At 42.9% G+C, this 23,264-nt stretch overlaps 1 protein-coding gene across 5 annotated transcripts in view; it reads right to left on the bottom strand.

The window, feature by feature from the left end:
• Positions 1 to 526: 526 nt before the first annotated feature.
• Positions 527 to 23,264, bottom strand: part of CRADD (CASP2 and RIPK1 domain containing adaptor with death domain) — a 194,701-nt gene continuing 171,963 nt past the window's right edge. For 3 of the 5 annotated variants that reach the window (XM_032297883.1, XM_032297891.1, XM_032297887.1), the window contains one exon: positions 16,972 to 17,704. In XM_032297883.1, coding sequence (XP_032153774.1) covers positions 17,403 to 17,704 — 302 coding nt within the window. In that variant the 3' untranslated portion in view covers positions 16,972 to 17,402. Of the gene's footprint in view, positions 649 to 7,955; positions 8,080 to 9,193; positions 10,320 to 16,971; positions 17,705 to 23,264 lie in introns of those variants that run through there. The other 2 variants (XR_004275038.1, XM_032297933.1) reach the window with 2 other exon arrangements.

Raw genomic sequence — 23,264 nt, 5'->3', positions numbered from 1 at the left:
ATGCTTTCATTCATTCACTGAGACCTTCGTTAATCATGACATTGTGTGCCAGACCCTGCATTAGGAAAGGAGGGGGCACAAGACACAGGTGGGCCTCAGAGAGCTAAATTTCAAGGAGGCAAATGCCAAGTGACCATCACTTTTATCCTTGACTTTGGAACCAGCAAAGAGAATTGGTTCGGGTCAAGAATGCTGTCATTGTCATTGGAATAGGCTACTTCTTTAAATAAAATAAATGATGTTTATGGGAAACTAAACATGTGGCCTTTGTCCTTATGTGGCTCATGCTAAGGAGTCTATGTGGTGTGCTTGCACAGACCATCCTGGTTCAGAAAAGAAAATGTGCGTGAGGCTAATGTTCCCATCAAAATCCAATAGGAGGCTGGGCGTGGTGGCCCATGCCTGTAATCCCAGCACTTCAGGAGGCCGAGGATGGAGGCTTGCTTAAGGTCAGGAGTTCAAGATCAGCCTAAGCAGCACAGTGAAATCTCATCTCTACAAAAAGCATAAAAATAAGCCAGGCATGGTGGCACACACCTGTGATCCTTGCCACTTGGGAGGTGAAGTGGAAGGATCACTTGAGCCTGGGAGTTTAAAGCTATGGTAAGCTATGACTGTGCCTGCCTGGGCAGCAGAGCAAGACCTTGTCTCTATATAGAAAGTAAACACATAAATAAAATCCAACTGGATATGTGGCCATAGCTCCAGCGTGTTGCAACTTCACATGTGTATCATTAATTAAGAACAGATTGTATTAGGTGTTAGGTATTTATTTTTACATGTACTGTAAAATATATAAATAACATTGACCCATCATTTCAAGTATACTGCTGTTTGGAATAAATTTTAAAAATTTAAGTGAATTAATTCAAAGAAAAATATTAAACTAATAATGGCACAGGTGATAGTTTAGATACTGAAAATTAGCAAAGTGGTACTCAAATGAAGCATACGGTAGTGCTTATGAGAGGTGTTACTGGTATATTGAGTGGGGCAATTCTTCATTCTGTAGGATTAGCCCCAGCCCATGCCCATCGCATGGCAGTAATGTTACTCCTAACCCTCTGCCAGTGTGTGGTGACAGTTTCCCCCGCACATGCACAAAAATTCCTCCACGCATTTCAAAGGCCACATAGTAGAGACCTGGGGGGATTTGGTATCACCTCTGACTGGGAACTATTGCTAAACCAAAGCTAAAGATTTGTTAGATGCCCCACTGGAAAAGCACACAAGCTATGTTTGAGCAATTCTGAAGTAGAATGAAGGGAAGATAAAAGTCAAGTTCAATTACCAGGTGGCTTAGTGGGGAAGGCACCACAGTAAGCAAATGACCGCCAAAACGAAAAGGTAGCAAAGACATGAGAAGTCCTGGCAAGCGTGGGGACAGTCTGCAGAAGCCTTGGGCTATAGACAGAGCTTTCCTGGCTTGGGCCTGCTGTTATAGGGCAAGACCAGTTCCTTCCTGCTTGTCTTACAGGTGCCATCTGGCATCTGACAACGGCCAGAGACAATGCCCACTGCCTGCTGAGGAACAGGCAATACAACTACTGCTGGAACGTAAATGCAGTATGATACCAAGCCAGGGGATATTTTGAAAGGATACAAGCCATATGATGAAAAATGTAACCAATTTATTAATCATTAAAGAAGGAAAAGAAGGTTCCAGAAAACCATGGGTCTCTCTCCATGTGTCCCATAATATGCGGTTAACAGTGGGCATGAATTGTGGGAGGAGGGGAATAAATCAGTGTTTTTTGCATACCACCTGAGATACTGTTCATATCCTTTGAAAAGTCTTGGTTATTATTGACTCCTTTGATCCACTAGTTTTCCCATTACATCTGAAGGTTGAGTGTTCTCTACCTCCATGTGTCTGTAGGACAAATATTTCCAAAGATGCAAATAGGTGGTATCATGGAAGAGAGGTTTTCCAATGTCAAATAAGTTTGCAAAACACATATTTCTGATGTGGAGATTCACAGTACACAATGGCACTTTAAAAGTGTTGAGATTTCTTCTGTTCCCTTGGTAGTCTAAAGGGTGAAATCCAAATTCCTGGTCCGTTTTTAAAAATTAGCCGACTTGCCCCACCTTACTTAACAGATGTAATTTTCACAGGAGGCAGACTCACAACTGCTCCTCCTAGGCATCTTATCTTCGCTTCCCGGCCCTCTCTCATCTTCCCCCACCCCCTAGCACACATTCCCCAAGCTTTCCACTGACTCCACACTGCTGGCAAGCCCCAGCTCAAGATTCATCTATAACTCCTATTCCCTACAGCAAACTTTCCTACTGTGAACCTCCATCTGTACAAGATGGTGTCATGTCATTTTGATTATTTCAGTGTTGCCTTGGAATTATCCCTGGGGAGCATGATACAGGTAGTTTGTAAGCATCTTTGCCTATTTTCAACTTCTCCTCGGAGTCTATTATTGTCCCACGGGCCTTGTAGAAAAAAATACTGCTGGAGACATTACCTGGTGGATGCGCTGATAGCCTAGCTTTGTTCCTTTGTAAGACTACTTGGATTCTCTATGTCTCTAAGAATTAACAATCACTGGACAAGGACTGAACTGAACAAAATATGTATTCATATTTTCTGTCTTTAATTAATTTGATGTTCTTCAAATTAAATGAAATATAGTTATGTGCCACATTACAATGTTTCAGTCAACAAGGGACCACTCCCTGCCCACACAGCTCCACCTCAGACCCAGCTTCCAGGGGAACCTAGCTTGTGCACTGAGGTGGTGAGCAGTGGTCAGGTTCTGAATATCGTTTCTTTTCTTTCTTTTTTTGAAGACAGTGTGATATGGTTTGGCTGTGTCGCCACCCAAATCTCACCTTGAACTGTAATAATCTCCACGTGTCACGGGCAGGGCCAGGTGGAAATCCTTGAATCCTGGGGGTGGTTCCCCCATACTGTTCCTGTGGTAGTGAGTAAGCAAGTCTCTTGAGATCTGATGGTTGTATAAATGGGAGTTTCCCTGCACAAGCTCGCTTGCCTGACACCATGCAAAAGAGCTTTTGTTTCTCCTTTGCCTTCCACCATGCCTTTGTGATGCCTCCGAAGCCATGTGGAACTATAAGTCCATTAAAACTCTTTCTTTTATAAATTCCCAGTTTCAGGTACCACATATACAATGGTGGTGGCGACACATCAGATTGTAATGGAGCTGAAAAATTCTTACCTACTCGTGATGTCGTAGCCATTGTAACATAGTGGCACAACACATTGCCTTTTCTAGGTTTGAATATGTTTGGATACACAAATACTTACCATTGTGTTACAGTTGCCTATACTATTCAGCACAGTAACATGGTGCCCAGATTTATAGACTAAAAGCCATAGGCTACGCCACCTAAGTTTGTAGAAGTACACTCTCTGATGTTTGCACAACGATCACCTGATATATTTCTTGGAATGTATCTTTGGTATCCCTGCTGTTAAGTGACCCATTACTGTACCCAATACAACAGATTGTATATTACAACTGTGTAATGTTGGAGGTGTTCAAAGTCAAAGGTAAGAATGTGCTCCCAGAAATGGAATCTGACCATTTACCTGCATGAATATTAAAAGTTTGTTTTTATTTTTAATATATTCTCTACCTTCTTTCTCCATTCCTATGGACTGCCCCTCCCCCCAATAAACCCAATAAACCTGCCTTTTCCATGGTCCTTTACACATCTGTTAATAGTGATTCCATCCTTCAATTGCTCAGGACAAAAGCCTTAGTGTTTCATAATCAAATTCCCTTGTAACATCACATCCAAATCATTTGGTTCTGCCTTGAAAATATATTCAGGGCCAGGCGTGGTGGCTTATGCCCATCATTTCAGCCCTTTGGGAGGCCAAGGCAAGAGGACTACTTGAGCCCAGGAACTCAAGACCAGCCTGGGCAAAAATTAGGTGGGCATGCTCGTGCATGCCTATATTTCCAGCTATTCGGGCAGCTGAGGCAGGAGGATCGCTTGAGCCCAGGAGGTTGAGGAGGCAGTGGGCCATAACTGCAACACTACACTCAGCCCGGGCAACAGAGTGAGACCCTGTCTAGTAGCCTCTTCTCATGCTGCTAATAAGGACATACCTGAGACCGGGTAATTTATAAAGGAAAGAGGTTTAATGAACTCACAGTTCCACACGGCTGGGGAAGCCTCACAAAGGCATGGTGGAAGGCACAGGAAAAACAATGGCTCTCTTACATGGTGGCAGGCAAGAGAGCTTGTGCAGGGGAACTCCCATTTATACAACCATCAGATCTCATGAGACTTACTATCACGAGAACAGTATGGGGAAACCACCCCCAGGATTCAAGAATCTCCACCTGGCCCTGCCCTTGACACGTGGAGATTATTACAGTTCAAGGTGAGATTTGTGTGGTGATACTGCCAAACCATATCACCCTGTCTTCAAAAAAAGAAAGAAAAGAAACTATATTCAGAACCTGACCACTGCTCACCACCTCAGTGCACAAGCTATGTTTCCCTGGAAGCTGGGTCTGAGATGGAGCTGAGTAGGCTGGGAGTTTATTAGGGGGTACTCTTGGGATCAATGCCTGCGGAAAAGGGGAAGTTGGGCTGTGAGGCAGTCACAAGGAAGAAGGCCTGAGTGGACTCCTTGAGGAGCTCTGAACTGGGATAGCCCTTAGGAGTTGTCCTGAGTCGAGGTACAGGGCCAAGCCTCTGTAGCCGTCACTGACAAGCCTCCAGGAAGGGGAAGTGCCAGTGGGCAAGAGAGCTGTCTTTAGCAGAGGCAATTCTGGAAGAGGTGACAGCCAAAGGCCATCAGCTGGAGCCAAAGGCCAGTTGCTGGAGGAATAAATGTTTAATTCTCAAAGGAGACCTAAGCAGCATCTACCACACTTCACCATGGCCATCTTGATCAGAGCCCCCATCTTCTCAAGAGCAGTGCAACAGCTCCTCACTGATCTGCCTGCTTCAATCTTCTTATCACGCAAGCTAGGGTGACCCTTTGAAAATATGTGATGTCCCTAGGTGTAGGCAAGGACTTCATGGACAAAACACCAAAAGCATTGACAACAAAAGCCAAAATAGACAAATGGGACCTAATCAAACTCCACAGCTTCTGCACGGCAAAAGAAACAGTCATTAGAGTGAATCAGCAACCAACAGAATGGGAAAAAATTTTTGCAGTCTACCCATCTGACAAAGGGCTGATATCCAGAATCTACAAAGAACTAAAACAGATTTACAAGAAAAAAACAAACAAGCCCATTCAAAAGTGGGCAAAGGATATGAACAGATACTTTACAAAAGAAGACATACATGAGGCCAACAAACACATGAAAAAAATGCTCATCATCACTGGTCATCAGAGAAATGCAAATCAAAACTACATTGAGATACAATCTCACGCCAGTTAGAATGGCGATCATTAAAAAATCTGGAGACAACAGATGCTGGAGAGGATGTGGAGAAATAGGAACGCTTTTACACTGTTGGTGGGAGTGTAAATTAGTTCAACCATTGTGGAAGACAGTGTGGCGATTCCTCAAGGACCTAGAAATAGAAATTCCATTTGACTCAGCAATCCCATTACTGGGTATATATCCAAAGGATTATAAATCGTTCTACTATAAGGGCACGTGCACACGAATGTTCATTGCAGCACTGTTTACAATAGCAAAGACCTGGAACCAACCCAAATGCCCATCGATGATAGACTGGACAGGGAAAATGTGGCACATATACACCATGGAAAATTATGCAGCCATCAAAAACGATGAGTTTGTGTCCTTTGTAGGGACATGGATGAACCTGGAAACCATCATTCTCAGCAAACTGACAGAAGAGCACAAGATCAAACACCGCATGTTCTCACTCATAGGCGGGTGTTGAACAATGAGAACACACGGACACAGGGAGGGGAGCACTACACACTTGGGTCAGTTGGGGGAAAATAGGGGAGGGTCAGTGGAGGGTGGGGAGTTGGGGAGAGATAGCATGGGGAGAAATGCCAGATATAGGTGATGGGGAGGAAGGCAGCAAATCACACTGCCACGTGTGTGGCAACAATCTTGCATGTTCTTCACATGTACCCCAAAACCTAAAATGCAATAAAATAAAATAAAAAAAAAAGAAAATATGTGATGTCCCATCTCTGCTCAAAGCCATCATGTCCGTACCTTCCTGCCTTAACCTGAGTAACATTCAAAGTCGTCACAGTTGTCTGTACGATGCTAAGGCCTCTGCTCCCTGAGGTCTCAGGCCTCAGCCACTACTCTTCCTCTCTTTACAACTGTACTGTAGACACTCTGAGCTCCTTGCTGTTCCTTGAAAATGCCTGGCAAGTTCTGTTAAAAGATAAATTTATGCATATTAAAATTTCATGAGCTTATTTGAGCTTTGAATGATTCATGAATCGGACAGCACCAGACCAGCAGCACAGCACTCCGAGGGAAGGAGAGGAGGGTGCTTTTATAAGGTTCATGGAAGCCAGACAAAAAAAGATTTTTGACTGGTTAAGGCAGAAAGTCCCTAGTGAGAGGTCAGTTGGCAGTTTCTGATTGGTAAAGTCTCTAGTTAGAAGTTAGCTGGCAGTTTCTGATTGGTTACGTTTGTTTCATTTTATTGTTTATATTGAGTTGGTGTTCCATTTGCTTCAGTAGGAACCCAAGGTGCTGAAGGTGGCTCAGCTAAATGGCCTCCTGATTAATTATGTTAACAGCTCCCATATCGGGGCATTCCCATTTTATTGTATCCTCTGCCCTAAATGCTCTTTCAGGCCTCAGCATGGCTCTTTCCCTCAGGTTTTCACTCCTATCACCTTCTTGTGGGGGTCTTCTCTGGCCGCCCTTTTGAAAACGATACTGCTCCTTCCCCTGGCTCTCCCTGCCCTTTGCTGCATTCTCTTTCTCCATAGCAAGGGGCTCAAGGGGAGAAATTATGGACTGACACATTGACTGCTATATCCCACCACATATATTCATGCCTGGCACGTGTCAGGTGCTCAAAAAATGCACGTTGAATGAATTTCTGTAAGCTACAGAAAAAGTTTCCATGATTGGCCCAAACTGAAAATTGGTCCATGGTTCTCTAGGAAAGTAAGAGAAAGGAGCTATGTTTCCTTTCCTGTTGTTTAGCTTTGGTCAGACAGGCCATTTGTTTTTCTTTACTCAAATTAAATAAGGAGTTAGCTTAAGTGTCCTTTATAGAGCAAGCAAACAGTTAAGATGCTAGAATTCTGACAATATCTCAGACCTAAACCTTATAAAAACCTTTTTTTTTTTTCTTCAAATTTGCTTTGGCCTCTTAAAAGCTGAACAATTTTGACACTGTTAAACTTTCTCTAAGACTTTTGCTCCCTAAAAGGAGGGATGGTTAAGAAATCCCCTACTGGGCCAAATATAGTGGCTCATGTCTGTAATCCCAGCACTATGGGAGGTCAAGGCAGGAGGACGGCTTGAGCCAAGGAGCTCAAGATCAGCCTGGGCAACACAGGAAGACCTCGTCTCTACAAAAAGAAAAAAAAAAATTAGCTGGTTGTGGTGGTGTACACCTATAGTTCTGTAGTCTCAGCTACTTGGCAGGCTGAGGTAGATCCCTTGAGCCCAGGAGGCTGAGGTTTCAGTGAGCTGTGATTACACTACTGCACTCCAGATGAGGACACAGAGTGAGACTCTGTCTCTTAAAAAAAAAAAAAAAGAGAGAGAGAGAGAGAGAGAGAGAGAGAAATCTCCCACCCTTTTGTGTTTCAAAAGAAACAGCCATCCCCACAAAGGACAAACCAGCCCTAGAATATTCTGTGATAAGATCCACCTTCACCCTTCCCAATGGCTCCCATGAAGGACTCCTTCCTTTTCTTTGAGTTATTCTTCATTAATAAATGTTCTCCCTATTGCCACAGCATGAATAAAATCATATCCTTAATTACCCAGTACCTTTTGTATTTCACAGTTTGATGCCAAGACTTGGATATGATTGGACCTCACCTTCCAATTCCCAGTTATTCCACACAGGTAATGAGGCCTTAGGTCATCTCTAAGTTGTTCAGTGGGACAGAGTAGAAAATGAATGATTCCTCTCCTCCCCATCATAAGGATCGTGGCCGACACCCTATAACAAAAGACAGGTTAACCAGAAAAAAAATAACGACTGTATTTGATCATAGTTTTTCTTTTAACAATTTAAAACAATTTCATTTTAAAAACGAAAGCACTTACATTGACTGTAAAAATATAAATATAGCAAACAGGTAACTGGGTGTGTAAAACACTCATTTACACACATAATCAGGTGTTTATGGAAGCATATGCCCAATTGTGGATGTAAAGACAGGGTTTCATTTGCACTTTATTGCTTCAAACAATGAACAGCCTATTTGATCATACTTTTACACGACAGGGGAGCTTTCAGAATGAAGACCCAGAGATACAGGAGAAGCTATCTGATTTTATGCTTAGGTTTGATGAAGCAGGGAAATGTGATTGGACAAAAAAAGGGTATGACCTAACGGAAACAGACTGGGTGGAGAAACCTTGCAAGGCCTGGCTGTTCAGATTCTTCTTGGCCTCTCTGTGCAGCATTCCTTCCTCCCAGATATGGGGTGGGACCCCTCTGGGATAAAGGTCTTAGATTCTTAATGGCCAACTGTTATACAGAAGGATGGTGGAAGGTTAGAATAATATTTTTTGGTTAATGGCTGGCTTTGGGAAAAAGGAGTTCTAGTTTCTATGACCCATCTTGGGGAAGAGGGATTAGTTTCTATGGCTTATCTCAGGGAAGAATGAGGGGTGAGAGACAGGGGGGCAGAAGAAAGTCAGACAGAGACTTCCCTTCTGAGGCTGCTTCTGAGTCCCAACAGTGGCAATGATGTTCATTTTCAACAAAAGGGAGGACTGACAATATTGAACTTAACCTAAGTCTTAGACTCTTAAAAAGTTTAGATGTTGCCAGGTGCAGTGGCTCATGCCTGTAATCCCCGCATTTTGGGAGGCCAAGGCGGGCAGATCACGAGGTCAGGAGTTCGAGATCAGCCTGGCCAATATGGTGAAACTCCATTTCTACTAATACAAAAACGAGCTGGGCATGATGGCACATGCCTGTAGTCCCAGCTACTCGGGAGGCTGAAGCAGAAGAATCGCTCGAACCCAGGAGATGGAGGTTGCAGTGAGCCAACGTCGCGCCACCGCACTCCAGCCTGGGCGACAGAGCGAGACTCTGCCTCGAAAAAAAAAAAAAGTAATGATGTTAAGAAATCATCTGCCCTTTTGGGTTGTAGGAACTGGCTAATTGCCAAGGACCACACAGCCTTTACATATTCTGAAGTAAGACCCACTTCCATCCTTCTTCATTCTCCCATAAGACTCTGTCTCCATAAAACCCAGGCTCGTTCCTTTTCTTTAAGGTATTTCTAACAAGAAATGATGTCCTCCTATTGCAACAGCCTGAATAAAAATCATAACCTAATTTACTGGTGGATTTTGTCTTTCATACTTTCATAAGGAGGGGACTCGTGTTGAGAGGGTTTATTTATAGCCTTAAAGTGTCTGTTGGAAAATCAGCAGCTGACTATAGTGAGTGACAAAAGAACTCTTGACAATAGATAACAGACAGCCAAAGGGTCTGCTCCCTCAGCAGAAAGCCAGCATGAAGCTCGGTTTCAGAGCAGGGAATAATTATTACTTCCAGAGGCTGACAGAAACTTGATTCAAGCAGATGGTTGGACAAAAATATATTGTTGGAAGTAATTTCCCAGCACAAAAAGTAAATGTCACTCTATACAATTTCCCCATGAAATCAACTATCTCCAATGTGCTAGCCACAAAAGACTCAGTCTTTCCCTGTCTAGGGGCTCTGGTTGTAAAGAGATGGAGTGGAGGCAGAAGTCCCTGGAAGATGGTGACTGTCATCCATCACATGTCTACAGCCTCTTGCTTCCCCTCTTGCCATGTGATCTCTGTACAGGGCAGCTCTCCTTTACTTTCTGTTATGAGTAGAAGTAGCCCAAGGTTTTCACCAGATGCCCAATCTTGTAGTCAGCAGAATCGTGAGCCAAATAAACCCTTTGTCTGTATAAATTACCCAGCCTCAGGTATTCCTATGTAGCAACACTAAATGGACTAAGATAAACCACTACCTACTATTTATATTCAAAGAAATATTCCCCAGACAGGCACCTTCATTCTTGTCCAGGGCACATACCAGGAGCACCAAATTCATCAGCAGTCTATAACTGGGCTTACTTACAGCGTTTGCAGGCATTTGCTGTCCTCGGATTAGCAACGAGCTGATGAGTCATGCTGAAGACCTTGATACTGGCCAAGTCCTCACAAAATTGATTCATCTTCTAGAAGCTGACATGTAGGAGGTCATATGTCACCAAAAGAAAGACTAGTAACTATTTGATCAAATCCAACCCATTTTATATTTCCAAATATTCTCCATTAAGAATGTAATTTGACATCAAAAATCGGCCTGCTTAGAGATAGAATATGAAAATGAAATGGAAACATACGAATATTGCCAAGATGTTGAGTTTTTCATTTTTAAGTGCTCAAACCTGGATTTCATAGTCTATGCTTTGAATTAAAAATAGCTATCAGAATTACTGCCATATATTTTGCATTAGTTTAATAGACAAGGCTTAATTGGCTCACTAAACTGTGTCTTTGTGAGACTTTAATTTTCCTGTAAGAACCGTAAATGCCAACAAGATAGACGTCCCTGTTCTTCTAAGCTCTGTTTATACTTCCAAGAAGTAAACAGGGAGTTATTACATTAAAAACATTCCCTGTATGCCAGCAACACCTAATTTTAATCTGTGGGAGTTTTAGAGGAAAAGGAATAGATGTCATAGAAAAGAACCCCAAAATATGCCTAATACTTAAAACTTGAAGCCTGATCTTGACTCCACTGTGGATTAATAAACGTTTCTCAATGTCACTGTCATCTTGATGCATAGGATATTCACCACTTGGTTTGTCAACAAGAGTCTCTTAGTTTCTAAATTGCTCTGAGATCAGATTTTGGAGGCATATTTATCTTGCATATCCATGGCAAGGAGTACCATTTGTCAAACTGGATGTAAAATAAATTAAATGGAATTCAGCTGCCCATACACATTAATGCCTCCCAAAAAGACCAACGTGCTAATTTGGGCAGGACTTACAAAAGCTCAGTTGAAGTATTACCTCCTCTGTGGCCAACTTAATTGCTCCCTCTGTGCTGGCCATAGTTGCTGGGGGTTATAGCTGCTTCCCCCGTAGGCTGAGATCCTGCAGGGCAGAGACTATGTCTTATTCATCTTTGAATCTCTGGTAACTTGCATAGTGTTTTGTAATCAGCAAGAATTTGCTCAATGGCTGTAGGTATTCCTTTAATGATGGCCAACTGTTAGATCAGAATCCACCCCAACTCTGAGTATGCTCTGAAGTGTGCCACCCTTATCTTTAAAGTCCTGATAAAGATACTAAGGGACTATGCAGTTTGTTTCTACACCACAAACATCTGCAGGAGGTGATTCTACCCTCACACTCTCAGAGCTCTGGACGGGTGAAGATCAGAAAAACCCTAGTAGCCAAAAGAATTAAACTCAATGGTTCAACAAAACATCTCCTCTACCAGGCACTGTTCTAAGGGTGTTATACCTTTCATCTCATGGAATCCTCACTGTGAGCATGGGTGGGTACTGTTATTGTCTGCATGTTACATGTGGGGAAACTGGCACCCAGAGGTAGAGTAACTTGTCCAAGTGATAGTGGCTATTTCCCATACCTCTCGCTTCCTAAGAAGCCAGGCAAATGAATCATTTCTCCTCTGCATTCCCATAGACTCGATACTCAGGCACAGGCTTGATTGCATCGTGTTGTAATTGGAGCTTTACATCTGTCTCATTGGTCAAACAGTGAGTTCCTGGAGAAGATTATTGGTAATTTTTCTCTTCCCTGCTTAGCAGAGTGACTGGTGTGTACTAGCCTCTGCTTGAGTGTTTGCTGAATAACTGAATGAGGGGAGGCTCGGTCCAAAGATACCACACCTGGGGAACTCCCTAGCGAAAGGGATGAAGACAGACTCATCCTATTGCCTCAGAGCTGTGAGTGTGCGTGTGTGTGTGTGTGTGTGTGTGTGCACGCATGTGTGTGTATCCAACAGCAACTTTCAACAGCAGGCCACCAAAGCCTCGTGGAACTAACTGGCATTTAAACCACATACGTTATGTTTTGCTGGAGCAAAAGTAGTTCTAAAAAATTTTTTTAAGACAGAGTTTTGTTCTGTTGCCCAGACTGTAGTGCAGTGGCACGATCTCGGCTCACTGCAACCTCCGCTTCCTGGTTCAAGCGACTCTCCGGCCTCGGCCTCCAGAGTAGCTGAAATTACAGGTGCTGGCCATCCAACCTGGTTAATTTTTGTATTTTTAGTAGAGATGGGGTTTCACAATGTTTCCCAGGCAGAGCTCAAGTGATCCACCTGCCTCGTCCTCCCAATGCTGGGATTATAAGGGTGAGCTACCATACCTGGCCCTAAAATATTTTTTAAAGCTTTTACAAAGTATTAAAAAGTCAAAATAGTTTTTCAAAGTATGTTATTAATACTTAAGCCTGGCAATTCCATTTCTAGGAGATTATGCTAAGCATCATCATGCTTATATGTGTAGAGGCCACAAACACAAATATGTGTGGGGCTGAGCAGATGGACGGAGCTGGGTAAAGGACGTGCATTCTGTCGGGTGGGGGATGGGAAGGACAGTGGCATGCTGGAAAAAGCTTGCCTGTTACTGCGATTTGAGGACAGGGATCCAGAGTAGCCAAAGGTTGTTTTTCAATAGGGCCCAGAAATCTCAATTTAAAAATATTGGCTGTGGTGGACTGCAAAAAATGGACCCAAATTATTCCCCTCCTCTCTCCATGCCTTTTGGTAGCGCCCTCCTGTCTGGACTCTGAGCTGGCACATGACTGGCTTTGGCCAGAGATGTCAGCAAAAGGGATGCAAACAGAGGAAAGGTGTTGCACATGGGGGCTTGCCTTCTTGCTGCCTGGGGAACCCCCGTCACTACTACCAAGTAAAGATGACAGGGTAACCGGACAGATCAAAGGCATGTGACCTAGCCACATGTGACCTGTTGCCTCAGGAAATAGCCTGTGACTTCCCAGACACATGAGTGAGTCCACCCTAGGGCATCCTGCCTGAGCCAACCCACCAGCTGACCACAGATGCACAAGAGAGCCCCCAGCAGAGATCAGCTGAGCTGGCCCAGAGTGGAAGAGCAAGCCCAGCCAGCTCACAGAATTATGGGCTCAATTTTGAACCATACATTTGTTGTTTTAAACCATTACATCTTGGGGGTGGTTTGCTATATAAAAAAGCTAATTGAGAACAAAACTAAAATACATTCTGCACTAAACAAAGCGGGGATCTAGTTCATTGTAATCTCTGATGAATGTAAAGACTTGACCACAAACACTCCCTTCCTTGCATCACTGTTTATAATAATGAAAAAGCAAAACCGACCTAAAGATCCATGCAGAGAAGTGGTTAAGACGTGATGGCACATCCACATACTGGAAAGGTATCCCGCCACTGAAAACGAGGGCACAGAAGAGCGGCAAAGCATAGGCTGTCAACCCTTGCTAAGTGTGCCATCAAATTTTGATCAACAGGTAAAATTTCATTGCCCTCCTGCAACACGTACTCTTGTGGAAATGGAACACAACACTGATTGGATCATCAGGCGGTGTAGAGGCCATCTTGCTGTAAGGAAGACATAAAATCTCAGAGTAAAGCCCAGACTGTGCTTAACTTTGCTTTTTGAGGATATTAGAATGCACAGAGGGAAGCTGTAAACAGCTCTATTCAAATAGTGTAATGTGATTCCAAATGGGGATGGAGCAAAAAGTGGGACAAGGGTTTTGAGAGTGAAAGACATCGCTATACTTAGTAGCTCAGTGTCTTTTAATCGCTTCAAACACGCCACCAAAAATTATAGGACTTGAAAGTGTGTTGGGAACACAGAGGATTTTAGAAATCATTGGCATAGAGAAATAATGACACCGAAAGACAGTTTTATGTTATATAAAAGAGGCCAATTGTAAAGGAGCAGGTACAACATAATCCCATTGTTATAAAATTTAAAACTTAGTTAATTTTAAGCCATGAATATATAAAGACCATTTGGAGTATGCCATTGAGGAATATTAAAAAGATGCATCATTTTAATTACACATTTTAGTCTCTCTATATAGTCCTCCCATTGACAAAAAAAATAAGTCAAGTGCATTATCAGTTGGAAAATACAACACCTTTTATAATGCAATGCAGAGAAAATCCTCTTCTTTTTATAAAAAGAGTATGCGGGCATAGCAAATGAACTGGAGGGCAGAGATAAAAATCGGTATGTACAGTGCTTAGATGGGAGTAGGGATAATTTTTATTTTTCTTCATCTTATTTTTTTTTCAAACTGCCATAATAAACATGTACTTTATGTTGAGAAAATTTAATAAAAGTTACAGTTTTAAAAACATTAGGGGCCACACTCATACATGCATATGCGCATGCACACACACACGCACACACACACACACACACACACTCTCTCTCTCTCTCTCTAACCGAAACCAAAGTGGTGCAAGACTATATTTCTGCCAGTGCCTGCAAATGCTCTTGCCACCTCAATGCACTCATTCAGAGTTTTCCTGGGGGTAGACAGTCTCTGGAATTGTAGAATCTTCTCCCATGCAAAAACACAGAAAATCCCTGCAGGCACATCACCTCCCCAGTTCTCTTAGGAGGCAGGCGGCTGCTGTGTAGCATTATTCTTCATGGCCAGAGGGAGAACCAAGATAGGGATTCAGCTGCTCTGTTCTACTCGGCAAGTCTTCTGCAAGCACATGAGCAGGCTGAGGGAGGTGCTGCTACCATTTGGTGGTGAAAACACTCTGCTCATTAAGGGCAACAAGTCAGAGCTCTCTAAGGGCCCCCTTGGCCCTGTCTGTCTGGCCCATCATGGGCTCGTTCTTCACTAATAGTCTCTCACTGCTGACAGAGCCCACACGGGTCTTTATGTGTGACAGATTCCTTGTGAATGGTGAATGGCGGAGAGATGACCCAGCTAATCATCAGACCTGCTTCTAAAATGCCATCCAGTTAGATGCAGCAGAGCCCAGCTCTACTCACTCATCCATGAATGCGACTCTGAGCTGTGAGAACAAAAGCAAACGGAACTCTCCATTAGGAAACTAAGGGGAAGACAGCAATGTAACAAGTCCCAGGTTCAAAATGACAAGTGATTCACTGAAGATGCCACAGCAGTATAGTCTATCACTGGGCGCAGGGATATAGCCAAAAGAATGAGAATTTTACAAGATAATGAATTACTGGCTGGGCTACAAAATGGAAAATTCAAGCTGATAAGGCCAGTGGACTATCCTTTTGAACTGAATTCGATGAAAGAATAAACTGTGGCATAGTAGCTCTTTTTTAGTAATGGGAACATGGTTACAAGATGCCTGAGAGGATGTTATCCACACACTACTGTCATCTTTTTAAGCACTCACTTCATGCTCAAGTCTGCCATTCTATAAACTTATTCTTGGAGTAGAGAGAAGTAAAAAGCATGATTTTTTTTCCTCCATTTTGAAAAATCCCAAGTTACGTTAGAAGTAGGAAATAGGGGCCGCACGCGGTGGCTCACGCCTGTAATCCCAGCACTTTGGGAGGCCGAGGCGGGTGGATCACGAGATCAAGAGATTGAGACCATCCTGGTCAACATGGTGAAACCCCGTCTCTACTAAAAATACAAAAAATTAGCTGGGCATGGTGGCGCGTGCCTGTAATCCCAGCTACTCAGGAGGCTGAGGCAAGAGAATTGCCTGAACGCAGGAGGCGGAGGCTGCGGTGAGCTGAGATCGGGCCATTGCATTCCAGCCTGGGTAACAAGAGCGAAACTCCGTTCCCCGCCCCGCAAAAAAAAAAGAAGTAGGAAACAGATTCCATAATTATTAAGGAGAGATAACAGATTGGCCCCATTGAAAAGTTTATAAAATCCAATCCCATTTTAAAGCCTAGTAAGAAATGTGCCAACAGTAGCTCCTCCCCGTGCCCTCAGCTTTCAGCCACTATTCAGCTTTGCCTGTGGTCTAACTCTACCTTCAGCCACAGCGGTGGCAAATTAACAGCTGCCATTTCCTGAAAGCTGACAATGAGCCGCATCTGGATGTGCTCTTGGCGGACATGATTGCTTTAATCATCAGAAAGACCTCAGAGGTGAGTACAATCATTTCCCCATCCTACCAATGAGGAAACTGAGGCGTAGAGAGGGTAAGTAACTTGTCCGAGGCCATACAGCTAGAAGGCGGGGACCAGGATTCGAGCTTCTTCAATGAGCATGCAAGAGAGAAGGGGAGATGCCCCGTGGAGCAGTTGGAAAGGGCTCAAGAGCTGGCGCCCAAGCTCCTTCACCCTGGGCCAATCGCTTAATCTCTCTACAGAAGGAGGTGAACCACCTTGCCCACTGCCTCACAGGATTGCTGAGAAGTCCAAATGAGATCAAATACAGGAAAAACCTTGAAAATAGAAAAGCATTCTCAAAGCACCCTGTGCTATTGATAAAAGGACAGAAGACTAAATCACACTCCTTAGGAGCACAACACTTCAATCATTCTGGCTTCAATGGAAAGACCACACCCCCTCTCGTCCCCTGACTTAATGCTTTCAATAAACAGCACAGGATTTTCTTGCGCAATCTTTTAAAGATGAAGGGCTCAGGTATGCATGCTGGTACTTGAACTGGTCTTTGCAGGGAGCTTTAGTGTCTTACAATATTTAATACAGACATCCTGCCTGAGCTATTTATCCTGACTAGGGAAAGTAACCATTTCACTGTTACTGCTAATTCTGTTCCAAAAACAAAAAAAAAGACTATTGTAATTTCATACCCTTAATCTATGCAACACAGGAATGAGAAGGAAAAAAAAAAACGCAACACAGTACTTTCTCATGAACGAGACACATTATATACAGTAATTCACATTTTATTATTGTATCATTATGAACAGTGAAGTCCATAGTTCAGTCCTCAGACAACATAAATGTTTTACATATATTTTGTAACTCCTCCCTGTAATGTGATGACATATCTATATTTTTTGAACCACTGTGATTTACTAGTCTATTAAAAAGCCATTACACATTGAAAAACTGAACAATTCCAACAATGCAATCTTCAAGCAATTAAAAACAAAAAAATGTTGAGCCAATGTGGGAGATCTGCTGAGTAATCCGGCCTTTGAAGTAATGTCTAGTGGAAACCCTGTTTTCTCCTTCCATCTGAGGGTTATTAAGAATAAAAAAGCCAAACCAAAAACCACCTGCTCTGAGTGAAAGTCAGGATTCAGCCCACATGACTCGGGGACACACTGCCCAGTGGCTGGTGAAGGCACCATCACTCCAACATGTGCAGGAGCAGCGAGGGGTCTGCCTCCACGGCCCGCAGCCCATTGTGTAGGCTCTGGAAGGTGGCCTCCTTCCCGAAGCGCTGCCGCCAGCGGACGAAGGCCTCCACCACCTGTGACTGCACATTGTGGGGGTGGTTGGCCTTACAGCGGTAGATATCCGTCTGGGACAGCCCCAGAGACAGCACCACAGGCTCCCACTCGGGCCCCAGTCTCTGGGCCAGCCGGTTAATCTGCCGGTCTGATGGGGAGCTGTTGAGGAGGTGCGAGGGGATCACAGTCATCTGGTCACCTGAGGAGGAAAAAGACACCCAGGTGAAATGAGCAAGGCAACAAACACATCATTTGGGGGCAGAAGCAAGAAACGGGAAAAGAAAGCATGCTTCCAAATGGCAGAGGCAATTGGCTCTCATCTTCGCTGCTCTGTACAATGCAATGATTCAGGGCTTATCTATGAGAACGTTTATTACAGAAACTTTTTTTTTTTTTGAGACGGAGTCTCACTCTGTCACCCAGGCTGGAGAGCAATGGTATGATATTGACTCAGTACAACCTCTGCCTCCTGGTTTCAAGTGATTCTCTTGCTTCAGCCTCCCAAGTGGCTAGGATTACAGGCACCTGCCATCACACCTAGCTAATTTTTGTATTTTTAGCAGAGATGAAGTTACATCATGTTGGCCAGGCTGGTCTTGAACTCCTGACCTCAGGTGATCCACCCTCGGTGTCCCAAAGTCCTGGGATTACGGGTATGAGCCACCACACCTGGCCTATTACAGAAACTTTGAAAGCAAGAAAATAAAAATAACTAGAAATCCCACCAGAAAAACTCACTGATAATAACCGGTCTATTTCCTTTGATATATAAAACACACATGTAGGGTCTATTTCCTTTGATATATAAAACACACACCTTGTACATGCTGCTTTGTAACAGACTTTTTTTCACTTCTGTCTCTTTTACTAAAGGCCAGGCAAGGTATTCTGGGGAATTCAAGAATGGTGCACAGACCCCAGCTCCCGCTGGCACTGTCTGTGGCCTTAGTGATGGGGCCTGTTCCAAGTCTGGGAATGCCCCTCCCTATGGGAAAGGCAGGTGCTAGAGGACAAAGGCTAAATAAAACAGCTACCCTCCCCAATGAGCTTGAACTTGAAATATTACCGAGAAAAGGTGTAGCTACTAACAGAAGCAGGGGCCAAGAGGCCTGCTGAGAGCAAAATAAACCTAAGAGACCATGGGGTAGCGGGAAGGGAAGAGAGGGGTGTTTGTTCGTAATAGAGGCCACAAGAGTTACCGTCCTGGCAGAGTCCAGAAACGGAATAGGAAGTATGTGCTGAGATGAGGCAAGGAGGAAATCTGACCTTACACTTGCTGAACTAGATTCCTATTTGCCCGAGGCCAGTCTGCTAAGAAGCATGATGTTGAGTGAATGTTTATAAATGTGCCCAGCAAAACCAATGACCAGTGTCTTTGATTATACAGAAGGAGCTCCTAACCTTGTTAGGGAAGGAAGACCTTCTAGGGAAAGGAGGCTAAAGCTAAGCCCTGAACACTAGAAGGAGCTGGGTGATGAGGGAGGAAGAGGGCGTGGTGTATCTCTAGAAGAGAGAATTGCAAGTGCAAAGGCCCAGAGGCAGGAGAATCCCAATGGAGGAAGGGAAAGACACTCGCAGCAGCCAAGTGCAGAGATTGAGAGGGACTCCAAACATCCAAAATCATTTGCCAGTTCAGACATTTGTTTGACAGCACAGTACACTATGCTCCTGTCCATCAGCATCACAGGGATTCAGGTCAGTCTACTTTATGCTCACCAGTCCACTATTCTGTTTTGATTTATGATTCAATAAGAAGGTAAAGGCACCCTATTACAAGAGCTGATGTTTTCCACAGCCCATGCCCTTTGGCCTCTGGGTAGTGGCCAACACCTTAGGGATGAGTTGCAAAAATATTGTCAAGAGCTCTTTCTGGTGTTTGTCAACACTACAATTTAAGAAACAAGGACTAAGAAGCAATTAGAATACTGATGATATTTAAGATTACCAGTAATGATTTTACAGCTTGTATAAAAACATGGGCTCATTAAAAAAAAAAATCAAGCAACACAAAACAGCGCAAAGAAGAGAAGAAATCATCTAATATCCCGCCATTATGTTTACAGTTGGTGACCATCATTCTGGATATCTCTTTAAGCAAATATACTGGTAGAAGGCTAGATAGAGGGTAATGGCTTCGATAACATATGAGCTTTTTTTCTAGTAAGAGCTATTTAATTTAGTTTGAACCTAACAGAAGAAAAAGCAAAAGAGAAACAAAATGACATTCTGACCAGCAGCTACAAATTACATACTTGAAAACACACACATACACACAATTTAATGCACAGAAAAAGTTATGAAAATTTAACTGCATGTTTTCATAGTAATAATCTATAATCACATTTCCTCTCCATTTCCGCACACTTGATTATTTTTTGCTCATACAATGTTTATTTTGTCAGATGCCTAACAGTTCTATGTTTCTTTAACAATCATCCATGCCCCCTTGCCCCACTGTTCAGTCCTAAGGTGGCATCATAATGGTTTGAATGCTCACTAGTGTTCTGTCATTGCCACTGCTACTGTTTTTCATCTGTGGCTTTTCTACTCCTGGGTCTGTTCTTCTGATTTAACTCATTTGGGTCAATTTCATCACAGGGTGTTTTTTTTTGTTTTTTTTTTTCAAGAAATGGTTGTGGTTGCAACAGTCCCTGACTTCTTTCAGGTCAAGGCGGCCTGCTCATTGCCTTCACTGGAATAATAATATTTTGAGAACAATTTTATATTATTTTTATCTTTTTATATTCTTTTTAATAGTATAATATAAAATTATATTCCTAATTTTAAATTATATTATTTAAATAATTTTATTTCCCTTAAAAGTTCGTGGACCTTGTTCATATTTTATTGCAGGGGTTGCTGGTGTAGAGAATTCTGATACCAACTTAATTATCCAGTATTTTGTGTGACTTGCTTTTATTGTCTAAGGTCAAATTACTGAACCTTTAGACCAGGGTATATCTTATTCATTCTACATCTGAACTTCCAGATATATGGCATAACCTTCTAACTAAAGATTCAGTTCTCTCTTCCTTTTGGGAAAATCTTCCTGGGTCACATGGTTGCATTCTTTCCTTGCTCCATATGCTGGACGGCTGTGCTTCTCCTCCATGGCTGTCATATTCTCCTCATTGCTTTAATCCCCTCCTTGGAATTATCTCACTCTTTGATTTTCAGCTCTGTCTATCGTGTGTGTGTGTGTGTGTGTGTGACAGAGAGAGAGAGAGAGAGAGAGAGTGAGTGTGTGTTTTCTGGTTTTAATGTTTTATGGTGTTTTTGTTCTCAATTTCTCTTCTTGGCTCTATCTTTTAAAAATTCCATTCTACTTCACACTCATTAGGAGAGCTACTATTAAAAAAAACAAAAACAGGAAGTCCCAAATGTGGGCAAGGGTGTGGAGAATATGGAACTTTGGCGCACTACTGGTGGGAATGTAAAATGGTACAGGTGCTGTGGAAAACAGTATGGCACTTCCTCAAAAATTTAAAGATAGAATTAGCATATGATCCAGCGATTCCACTTCTGGATACATACTCAAAAGAACTGAACGCAGGGACTCAAAGAGAAATGTGTATACCTATGTTCATAGCAGCGTTATTCACAACAGCCAAAAGGTGGAAGCAAACTAAGTATCCATCACTGGATGAATGGATACGCAAAATGCGGTACAAACATACAGTGTTATATTATTCGGCCTTAAAAAGGATGGAACTTCCGACACATGCTCCAACATGGATGAATCTTGAAGACATTATGCTAAGTAAAATAAGCCAGTCACAAAAGGACAAATACTTTCTGATTCTATTCCTATGAGGCACTTGGAGTCATCAATTCAGATACAGAAAATAGAATGCTGGTTGCCAGGGGGTGGGGGAGGGAAAATAGGGAATTATTGTTTAATGGGTGCAGAGTTTCAGTTTTGCAAGATGAAGACTTTTAAAGATTGGTTATAAAACAATGTGAAGGTACTTAGCACTACTGAACTATACATTTAAAAAATGGTTATGATGGCAAATTTTATGTTATGTATATTTTACAATTAAAAATAAAAATTAAAAGTAATCCCACTGTTGTTTTATCATAACTCTTTCTTGAGTTTTTGTTTCTACTGAATTGATGCTGAGCCTTTATACAGCATAAAATACTTGTGAGGTTGAGTCTTCTAGGACTGGGTCTTCTTACAGACCAGACTGGTTGTATGTTTATTTTTGCAAGCTGTGTTCCTTTCTTTCCTTTTCTTTATTTAAAAAATATATATACTTAATAGAGACAGGGTCTCACTATGTTGTCCAGGCTTGTCTCAAACTCCTGGCCTCAAGTGATCCTTGTGCCTCAGCCTCCCAAAGTTTTGGGATTACAGGTATGGAACCGCTGTGCCCGGCCAACAAGCCGTGTTCCTCTCTTGCATTCCTCTGCTGCAGCATTTCACAGAACAGTCATGACCCTCATTGCCATCTGGTTCATACTTATGAGCATCTGTGTGCAAAACTGCTCTTTGTTCTCCTAGAACAAGCTGATGTATCTTTTGACACTCTCCTCACTTTACAGGGAACCAGTTGTTGTTCTACCTCTGAGCTACGATTTTAGGTTGGCTGCTGCTTTCTATGAACTTTTCTGCCATGGCAGAGAGGTAGGAGTCATGAGGCCTGATCTTGGGGGCTCTCTGTCCTCTTTTGGAGGGGAGTTAAATGTCTTAGACCAGGGCCCACTCTGCCTAACCAGGGCAGACTCACTCCTATGGTCTCTTTCCTATAAATCAGCACAAAGACTAGGAGATGGCCTCCCCTGGGTGCCTTTCTGACTCTGCAAGAGTTTTTTTTGGTTTTGACATTTACAAAGTCTACCACTCATCTCCTCAACCAGCTGCTTTCCATATTGATCTGTATTAGGAGGAACCCTCAGGAACTGGTCCTCTCACCTTCCTTTCCCAGTACTGCCCCTGGGGGGCTGTGGTGGGGTATTCCCTTCCTTGCCTTCCACTTTTCAAAGTGGCTGAAATAAAGTCATAATTGTTTTGTCTGCTTGTTTGCTGTGGGTGCATGTGGTTCTGGGTTTGATTCTGTCTCTAACTGCATTTTGATTCTGTTGCCTGGGTGTTGGGAAGGAAGTGTCTGTGTTTCTGCTATACTCTGTCACCCTTTCTCACTCTTGGCCAACATGAATGCAACATACACTTCGAGCCAATTCTTTGGAAGTAAGGACATAGTTTGCTCTGATTCTTCCACACTTTCAGGGTCACTTAGCCCTTGGAAATAGGGTCACATAACTGGGAGATGGCCAGCAGCCTGAGGACACAGGCCAGAGCAAAGATAATTGGCACATAAGTACCACCCCACCAAGCAGATCAAGCCCTTTCAAATGGACATCTTTGCACATATAAAGAGGCAATCGCAGCTGCTTGTGCTGTCTGACCTCTATCAGGGAAAGTGTCCTCACGAGGCCTGTTCAGTTCATGAATTTTGCTGAACACAAGGTTACTTAGAAACGAGAGTCCCAAGGCTTTGGTATCAACTCTCAAGGATATCTTACATAAAATCAGGTCACGTCATAAATTAATCCACTGTGACCATCTGGCTACTATTTCTCAAAGCTAGCATGCACACTACTAGCAGAAGGCAAGATGAACATTCTGTAGTACAACAGTCATCTATTTTAATATGATTAGAAAAATATAAATAGCATTTCAAACTCATGATTGCAAGGTTCAAGATAAGTAAATTAAAAAGCAGATATAGAATGACAACCAAATACTTAAAAGT

The sequence above is a fragment of the Sapajus apella genome, unplaced genomic scaffold, assembly GCF_009761245.1.
Source record: "Sapajus apella isolate SASKATOON/1434 unplaced genomic scaffold, GSC_monkey_1.0 scaffold2, whole genome shotgun sequence".
Taxonomy (NCBI): domain Eukaryota; kingdom Metazoa; phylum Chordata; class Mammalia; order Primates; family Cebidae; genus Sapajus; species Sapajus apella.
This window is presented reverse-complemented; position numbering and strand designations above follow the sequence as displayed.